This window comes from Serinus canaria, chromosome 4, assembly GCF_022539315.1.
Source record: "Serinus canaria isolate serCan28SL12 chromosome 4, serCan2020, whole genome shotgun sequence".
In the NCBI taxonomy this organism is placed as follows: Eukaryota; Metazoa; Chordata; class Aves; order Passeriformes; family Fringillidae; genus Serinus; species Serinus canaria.
The window spans coordinates 14,728,830-14,738,380 of NC_066317.1; the positions used below are offsets into that span (position 1 = coordinate 14,728,830).

General features: G+C 43.4%; 1 protein-coding gene across 4 annotated transcripts in view; it reads left to right on the forward strand.

The window, feature by feature from the left end:
• The window catches only part of ZNF827 (zinc finger protein 827), a 100,049-nt gene that overhangs the window by 86,015 nt on the left and 4,483 nt on the right, over positions 1–9,551 (forward strand). For 3 of the 4 annotated variants that reach the window (XR_007777485.1, XR_007777486.1, XR_007777484.1), the window contains exons 9-14: positions 507–644; positions 2,185–2,356; positions 3,839–4,005; positions 6,942–7,133; positions 7,228–7,405; positions 8,643–8,787. Coding sequence is in view for 1 of the 4 variants with exons in the window: in XM_050973890.1 (XP_050829847.1) it covers positions 507–644; positions 2,185–2,356; positions 3,839–4,005; positions 6,942–7,133; positions 7,228–7,405 (847 nt within the window). In the remaining 3 variants the exon portion in view is untranslated. The remainder of the gene's footprint in view (positions 1–506; positions 645–2,184; positions 2,357–3,838; positions 4,006–6,941; positions 7,134–7,227; positions 7,406–8,642; positions 8,788–9,551) is intronic. The other variant, XM_050973890.1, reaches the window with a different exon arrangement.

Below are 9,551 nucleotides of genomic sequence, written 5' to 3' on the forward strand. Positions count from 1 at the left end.
CCAATCTAAATGATTCTGTCATTCTATGTAGCAAGAATTCCTGCCTCAGGAGAAAAGAAATAATCTGAAAATCTTTATTCAGCTTTGAATAATATTCCAGTGTTAGATAGACCATCTCAGACCAGGCTTCTTCATGCACCAGGCAAAGGTGGGTGACTGAAAAAGCCAAAGGAGTGGTTGTTCCACAAAACCATAATTAGAGGTTATTGCTTGCCCTGCTCACTCTTGACTTTCTCTCTGTACATAACCTGGTTCAACTCCTTGGCTTTGCCTATGTCCAGAACACTTTGGCTCAGCAGTCTGCTGTAGAGTGTGTATGAAAGATCCTGTATGAAAGATTCATTTCCTTTCCAGCAATGGGAGTTTCCTTTCTAAATGAGCTCATGTGCCAGATCACACAGCACACCGCCAAAGTGCTGCATTTTATGTGACGCCTACAGGGCTCTACTGAATGAAATCTGCAAGTCTTCAGAGTTCTGAAGATGGCTTTGTGTTTTTTGGCATAGAAACAGAAAAGCTGGGGCTGGAGGTGGGAAATGGATTGCCATCTTGGAAATTTAACGACCAGCTGTTTCCCTGTGACGTGTGTGGAAAAGTGTTTGGTCGCCAGCAGACTCTGTCCCGGCACCTCTCGTTGCACACAGGTAAGGCAGGGCTTGCCTGTGCTGGTCACAGCTTGTCACTTGGGAATTCTGTGGGGTTTGTTTCAGAGAGGAGAAAGATGGTCAGGAGAGGAGTGTGTGAGCCATCCTCTGCTCACCTGGGGCAGAGCCAAGCACAGGAGCAGGACATAGTGTCGGAGCAGGCTGGGGGAGTGAACATTTTATTTCTTTGCAGCCTACGTGAAACTTCTCCTTACAAAACCTGTCGATTCAAGTTTGTCCAGGTTCCAGCAGATCAGACTGTAGACACCAACTGATAATCAAGCTTGGTAATGGAGTTCTGAAGAGAAGGCACAGCCTTTTTTTTTTTTTTTGGATGGATTTACGGTTTTTTTGGACAGAAATATCACTCACCTGATGAACTTTTCAAGTGTCACTGAACAACAAAAGATTTGGCTTTAGTGTTTTAGATCTGTGAAACTGAAAGAATTGAATAACTCGTTCATCTTTGCTGTCATCATACAGTTCGGAGAGGAACAGGGGCTGTTCTACCCCATATCAACTTTCTTGAAGTGAATCTGCTCCAAATCAGCTGAGACAAGAGTTTTTATAAGGAAGGTGCACTCTGTCAGCCTGCTGAGATGCATTGCATAAAATAACACTTGGAAGCAAGAATTTCCCATGTAGTGCTGAGAAATCCTGTTGGTATAATGCCAGTGTATGTTGAGCCATCCAGCAGATCCATCCTGAAAAGGCTCAGATGCTCCATGGTCTAGTGGGGTTTCCTTAGTCCTAAGCTGCTTTATGGAATGCCTTTCCCCTCACACTTATAGCATTATATTTCAATTTTAGAGGAGCAGACCCTCAAAGGAGAAGGTTGTAAAAGCAGACATAATGGTTATTTTAATCAACCCTTTGCAAAATGCAGCCTGGTGCATGCTTAAAAACTGTGCTGCTGGGATCTAGAAATGATTAATTTAAAATAAAAAAGAGAAATATTTAAAATTGTGAAGCATCAGAAACTCATGATGAATTAGTTTATTTTTTTCCACTGTTCTTTGAGTGAGCTTTTTCATTAGTTCATGTTTAGAACTGGACTGATGATATACAGTGTTCCTCTTCCTCCTACCATCAGATTTTAATTTAAAAAATCATCAACTATCAGCTTTCTGCAAGCAATCACATGGGCAACCTCAACAATAAGTCCAAAAATCAAATAAAAGATGCTGGGTAAAGGAAGTAGTTGTAGACTATTGACCTGTTTCTCCACTGGCTTTGCTGCAGCTCCCAGAACAGCAGTTGCCCCAGTTTTCCAGTTTATAAAGTTTTATATTATCCAACTACAAATGGTAGAGCAAATTAAAAAAGCTTGCCCTAAACTACTTTCAAATTAGTTGGGTTTTTTTTTCTGGGTAATTTCTGTGGACTCCTATGAACTTCTAAAATGTCGAGCTTCCCAAGTACCTCATCCTGAAAGCCTCTTGGAGAAACCCAAAGGAATGCACGCTTGGTTATGGCAGCTTTCAAAGCAGCTGGCTGCAGACTGAGGTATACACTCACATCTCTCTGCTCCTTTTTTTAGAAGAGAGAAAATACAAATGCCACTTGTGCCCCTATGCTGCTAAGTGCCGTGCTAACCTGAACCAGCACCTGACTGTGCACTCGGTGAAGCTGGTGAGCACCGACACCGAGGACATCGTCAGCGCCGTCACGGCCGAGGGCAGCGACGGAAAGAAGCACCCTTACTACTACAGGTGAGCAGCCAGACAGGGACTGGGCACCAGGCACTGCCTTGTGTGCCTGCTGGGGACATGGGACAGGGCCACCCTTCTGGTGCTGCGGGCTTGGAGCCATGACTGCAGCATTTGTCTTGCCCGTATCTGGCTTAGGATGAGCAGCGAACCCCAGCTGGCTGCTTCGTGCTGTTTGACTTGGCTGGCCATTGGGAAGGACTCAGGGGTTTGCTGTGGGGTTGGTTTTTTTAAGAGGCTTTGTGAGCCGGCTGGGCTCTTAGAAGCCCCTCTAACTTTTTAAGCAGTGTTCCTTAAAGTTTTGTGTTTGGAAACATCCTGTCAGGTACACAGATTCACAGTGAATCTAAAGCCCAGTGCTTCCAGTCACCTCTGACTGTGCCCTTGTCTTCAGCCAAACCCATGAAATCCAATAGCTTAAAAGTGTTATCAAGAATTGTCATATCAATCTCCACATTTCCTCTGTTTCCTAGAGTTTTATACATTCTGTGACCAGCATGATGAAAGAAAGAAAACCTTCAGGAGAATTTGCCTGACAAATTGAAAGGAATTGCCCAGATAAAATGGATATTTAGACATTCTTCTTCTTGTATGCACTGCTGTGCACTCTGCAAACTGTGATGTGCACTCTAGTGGCCAAGCAGATTACCAAATCACTCTTACTTTTAGTCAAAGTGCCAAGAGCAGATTTAATTACAAAATCATAGAAGTAAGAAATAAATGAGACCTGCTGGATTAGATTATCTAGTGCTTCCCCTTGGGAAAGCAAAATAGTGCCCTGGAGTATGTGCCTTTTCCAATCTTTCTGGCTTGTTTTAAATGTTAATGGCCTAATCAAAACAAGAGGAGGACTCTGCAAAGAAAGTTAAATTAAAGGGTCCTTTCCACTGCCTCTCAGTATCACTCTGTTTATGTGCTGGCTGCAAAATCTGTATCCCTGCTAATTATTTGCATAGCTGAAGACTGCTGTTTTCCAGTCAAGCATAAGAAATGTTTGAACCCATTTTTACTTGCTTACACTGAAACTGCCAGGCAGTTTTGCACAAGATCCCAGTTTGGCATGGGAACCATTCCAGAGCTTGGAAATCACTCCTGGAGTGTGCAGCAAGCTCTCTGTTTGTCAGTGTATCAGCTGTACTAAACATCTTGGCAAAGCTGCAGTGCCTCTTATTGCCCAAAGGAATCGGTTAGGTGATGCACAGCATCTGGAATCTGTAGTTTTTAATTAACTTTATGATTATTTAGCATCATTATTACATGTACAGGATTGTTGCATTGTGCCTGCCCTTAATCACATTGGCATGGCCATCAGTTCAAAGGCAGTTCAGCAGACAAAAGAGTTTTGCAGTGAGCACTGAGCAGCGAGGAAGAGCAGAAAACTGTGCTGTGAGTTTCCTCTTACAAATTCGGGGAAAGGCAATAGGCTTCTGTTTCTGATTTGGTTTTTAATGTTTCTTTTACTTTTGAATTCTCCTCTGCCTGCAGCTGCCATGTGTGTGGGTTTGAGACAGAGATGAATGTCCAGTTTGTCAGTCATATGTCCCTCCACGTGGATAAGGAGCAGTGGATGTTCTCCATTTGCTGCACGGCGTGCGATTTTGTCACTATGGAAGAGGCAGATATGAAGGCTCATGTCAACAACAAGCACACAGGTGATGATCCCTCTCTCCCAGCTGCAGTGATCTCTCTCTTCCTTGCTTTTTAGGTGCAACCTTCACACTTCCCATTAGCACTCTGCTTTCACTGAAATGCTTGCTAATTAAGGCCTGATCTCTCAAAATTGAAGTGAATTGGACTCCAGCCAGGCAAATAATCTGGTAGTGCAGATCAATTTTCAAGCTTAGTGAAATAAATGAAGGACTACTTAGCCCTTCTTCTTCCTATTCCACTTATCCCCCAAATCCCCTCTCCTGCTTGAGTCAGTCAAATATTTCATTTGTTTTTCTGGTTTACTATTTCATCAAAATCCTGCTTTGACTTCAGCGATGATAAGGTGACTTTGAGGGCTAATTGTGCCTACCTGGCTCTAAGTCTGAAATAAACATTTTGTTGAGCTTTGCTCCTCTCTGTGTTTGCCCCCTCTAGTCCATCAGTTTGGAATTTGATGCTGATGTTTAGGTGACACTCTGATTTAGCAATACCATAAATGTACTTTATATTAAATAGCAGAACAAGTCGTGCTCGCTCCCTGGTCCTGCTCTCTTAATAGCCAGGGATAAGAGCAATAGAAGTTTTCAAACAAGCTCCATATGCCTAGTCCAACTAATGAAGTCTGGCACAATTTAAGGAGAAGAAAAATGGAATCTTCTTAATTAATTTCTTTTATAAGACCTGGCAGAAGCATTTTTGCTGCCACAAACTACTCACAGATGTATTTACAATACAGAACCTGATTGCATCCAGCACAACTTTTCCACCACTAAATTGCTTTTCTTGTCCTACCAGGAAAAAAATTGGGAAAACAGGAGGGATGAAGAAGAGGGGAGAGAAGAGTACAATTGGTTGTGTTCACAGATACATAAGTTAAATGGAACCACAGAAATATGAACTACTGGAAGGCTCTCAAGGGATTTTATGCCAGCATAGCTCTCAGCACTACTTCACTTCATAAAGAGGAGTTCTTGGCAAATGAGAAACACCACCCATAGCTATGTGAAAAGCCTCAGAGCTCAAAAGTGAGCTGTGCTCTGCTATATTTTCCTATTGTGGCTAAAAGATTGAAACTGCTACTTGTCTTTTGTCTGCTACTTGTCTGGTGATAGGCAAAACCCCCTTGTTCTTCCTTCACCCTGCCCAAGTGAGCCCCTCAGCTGGTGATTCAGCCAAATGTTCACACATATGGCAAATACAGAGTGAAAAACAGAATGGATTTTCTGGGTCACTTGACTCCAGTTCCTTATCCTGCGATGTTACCAGGCCATAAAGGGACTGTTTGTGAGGATATGGCATATGCCTTCAAATAAGTATCATTGTTTTAAATGAACTATTTCAAGAGACAGACAGCTGTAGACTTCTTGCTTTAAAGATCAGGGACCTTTTTAAAATTTCCAGTGTGCGTCGTAGTGATAACCAGAGTACACATACATTGTTCTTGTCCAGAACTGCCCTCTGTCTGAAACACCAGTCCTCCTTTTCCTCCCTCCACCTTTCATCCCTCCTTCCACAGTATTTATTCCCTTGGTACATTTCTGGAGAACAACATTCTGCCGTCTAAATGTACACTGAGCCTTTTCCTATATGGAACACGATTTCCCTGCTGTACCAATCTCTCACTGCATGTGTTCTTGTTGGAACCCCTGTTCTAGACATATGCAATCACAGCTGTACATGCTGAAATGAAATAAGCAGTGGTGGCAGTACAAACCAGATAACATTCTGTGATCACATTTACCTTCCTTGAAGGCTCCCCAGCACTGATTGCTCATATTCATCCCTTGTTCTGCTCCAATTCTGTTTTTGTTTTCCTTGACTGTTTCCAACCTAAGCTCTTCTCATTTGTAGCAAAAACTCTTGTTACTGGCCCTTCAGGTCATAACCTTGTTCTCTGTGCTATTAAATTTCATTCCATTTGTATTACTCTTGTCCCCAAGGTCAGTGAATCTTTCTGTATGATATCCAGTCATCCTCCCTATTGGCAGCTCGGGTCATCAGATTTCATTAGTCCATTCCTACGTTTTTATCTTAAAGGTGCCACTCAGTTTAAAGTTTAGTACACAGGTGCTGGTGTTTGCAGAGGCCTTGATCAGGGGTTTGTATCACATGGAGAATTTGAAGTTTAAGTGAAGTCTCAGCTTTTAACACAGCTCTCATTGAACCAGCACATGGATGGGAGGGAATAATTTGCTCATCCTTGCCTCGCTGGCTCATGGCAGTTCTCATATGGGAACTCTCTCTCTTGTTCAGTTCTAGTGTGTGATAAGACTTGGGACTTGGACTTCATACATTTATTGCACACATGAGGAAGTGCTGATGCTTTCTTTCTTTCTTCCATAAAGAAGCTCTGTCTCTAGGTCCAGTTAAATAACATGCTTTTCAATTATCTTTGAAGAAGATCCTAATAAAAACATATAAATCTTGAGTCCATGCTGTTACCTCTGCAATGATTACTGAGGATGCTCTTCAGTGCAATGAGGCAGATTATTCTCCTTTACCCTTCATCCCAAATTTACTCACTGGATCCACATAAATGGAAAGGTGGGGGAAGTTTAGCTTGGACCAGTAGGTACTTTTGGTTTCTGCCTCTCAAACCTACAGAAATTCTGTTCCCTTTCTGAGTGACAAGCTTTTGAACACAGAGTAATCAAAGTGTTTTCTTGGGATTTTTTTCAGTCCAGTAGTGAGTTAGAATTGTATGATCCCTTCTCTCTACCATCACAGAAGCACTCAATTGCAGCAAAAACTGAGAGATGTACTGTGGTTAAACACTGATAAAAAGGAAGGAGGCCCAACAGTGTTTTTTTAAATCAGCTCAACTAATTTCAGATTTGTTTTGAATTAACTCTGAATATAAGTGCTCCCTTAAGTTTAGAACAGAATCATGGAGACTCCATCTAACCTGCTGAACTAGTTATTGTTCTTTGTTTTTCAGCTGAAGAGAGGAAGACACCCAGTGAGTCTAACAGTCCATCTTCATCTTCACTGTCAGCACTGAGCGACTCTGCCAACAGTAAAGAAGATGCAGATATAACCCCAAAAGCCAAGGGGTCGAACAACCTACTGGTCATTTCTGTAGTGCCTGGTAGTCAGACCTCAGTGAGCACTGAAGAGAAGTCAGAGAAAGGTAAAAAAATTGTTTAACAAATACAAACTCTCACTCTCCATGCAGTCAATCTGGCCACAGTGTAAGTACTAGGTTCTGCTGTTTTGTTTTTCAGGCTTTGAATGTGTTTTCTGTAACTTTGTCTGCAAAACAAAAAATATGTTTGAGCGTCACCTGCAAATCCACCTGATCACACGGATGTTCGAGTGTGACGTGTGCCACAAGTTCATGAAGACACCTGAGCAATTACTGGAGCACAAGAAATGCCACACTGTCCCCACCGGTGGGCTCAAGTAAGGAAAGCAAGTACACAAACTTTTACTGTGTTAAGCACCTTAATACTGTGGGGATAGGACAAAAGGAAGTCAGTCAGAAAGGGTTGGTTAACTAATAATCCAGATTTGGGGCTTCCTTGTGTTCAGAAGACCCAAGGCCTGTTCTTCAGGCTTGCATCATTACAGCAGATTTGTAACCTAGCAGCAGAGGAGCTCTAACAAACTTTCCTGTTCAAGTCAAAGAGGTGACAGTATGTGATGGGTCCTACAGAGAATGAGGCAGTACTGCAGAGAGCTTTTGGCAAAATAAGGGGTTTTTCCAAGGCATCAGAGCAAAAAGAAGCTCCCAGCACTGGCTCAAAGAAACTAAGTCCTGTACAGCCTCTAGGTGTGAAGTTACAACCTTAAAGTTTATAGCCTTTGTATGCTCAAAGTCATTTCTCTCTAAGAATGAATAACTTGGATGCTTTCTGCTTTGTTTGCATGCCCCACAACAATCACTATTGTATAAATTAACATGTAGTGAGTAATACAGTCTTTTAAGATAAAAGCCCTTTGGTTTTGGCTGTGGTGGTATCTTTAAGGTCCTTTGGTGCAGAGCAGTGTTTCCAGAGAATGAGTGTGCCCTTATGTCCAAGTCTGACTTCTGAGGGAAGGAGGGACTGCTGGGGCCATACGCTTGTCTCTGGGCAGACAGTGGGATGTTATGAAAGAGGCACATCCCTGGCCTCTGTCTGGTTCAGCTGCTGCAGGAAAAAAGGCTGGAACCACTGGGAGCCCAGCTAGGGTTGAGCACAGGGCTCCCAGCTTCTGCTGCTCTTGCTGAGCAGGCTGATGTCGGTGTGCTGTGGCTGGGACACGAGGAGTGCACCGCGTCCAACGTTACCGCGTGCAGCTTTGGAAAACTGGTCCTGTTTGCCAGGCAGCCTCTGGTCTCCAGCTCAGTAGTTCCACAGACTGGGATCTGTGGTCACTTGAGATGACTGAATGTGGAAAGAAGACCAGATTGAGAAACAAGCGCTGTGTCAGAACGATGGGATGTCTGCCTTGGAATACAGACCAGTTGTCTAATGCACATTTGGTTTAAGCTACGTAAAATCTGTTCTATTTACCAAGGAAAAACCATGACCATAATATGACTCAAGTCTTCCCGACAGAATGGGTTTCTCAGTCTATATTCCTGCCCAATTCAAGTAATAATTAGGTACCTTGAAAGCTGCATCTAAGAAAAAGCTCTGGTTTATTTTTTTTTAAGGCATCCAGAAGAGCCTGAAGAGATCTAAGTAAATTGTATTTTTCTGTCTCCTGTTTGCTGTGGGGGAAGAGAAAAAAAACATGATTCTTCCAGCTCCAGGTCAAAATCTGAGATTCTGATCCAGAGAGCACCCAGCCCAGGAGAGGTATGTGTGCATTGACAGCTAAGTCCTCTGGTGAAAGAGATAATCACATTAGAAGCCTCAGTGACAGGTTCCCTCTCTGGATCAGAGTACCTGATGTACATCAGGAAATGTGTCCAGGTGTTTTTGTATCTCTTTGTCCTGTTATTCCTCACTTTCCTCAAAAATCTCTTGATTAACTTGTAGATCATTATTATACCTGTATGTGCAACCAGATGTAGCAAGGAAAACATGTAGGGAGAGAATCTCAGCTTAGAAATTCTCCAAAATGCCAGAACACAATTAGCCGACCTGCTAAACAGCGAATGCAGATGTGTGGCAGCTAGGGATGCTGGAAGACAGCAGCCAGCTGCCTTAGTTGTAAGTTTTTATCTAGCCTGGCTCTCTGAGCTCACCAGTTCCATGTGGAAGGTGCGTGCTTGGTTCAATACAGCAGAGACCCCTGGCAGGGAGCTGTCCCCACCAACTTCCTCTCAGCTGCACCAAGCAACTGTTTCGGGTTTGTTTGGGGTTTGGTGGGTGGCCAGGCTTGTTCAGCATGCAGTTCAGGCTTCTTTCCAAACTTTCATGATTCCCTTCTCTACCCTTCTTGGCCTCTCCTGGCTCAGGAACTGGGGTGAGGCCCTTTGCCATGTCCACCCCAGGCCGGACACTTGCTGCTGTGAGTAAGAAGAAGCCACATCCTGTCCCTACACAGGAGCAATTCCTGCCACGGCAGAGGCGGCTGTAGGCAAACACTGCCAAGCACACACCCCTTTCAGCATGCC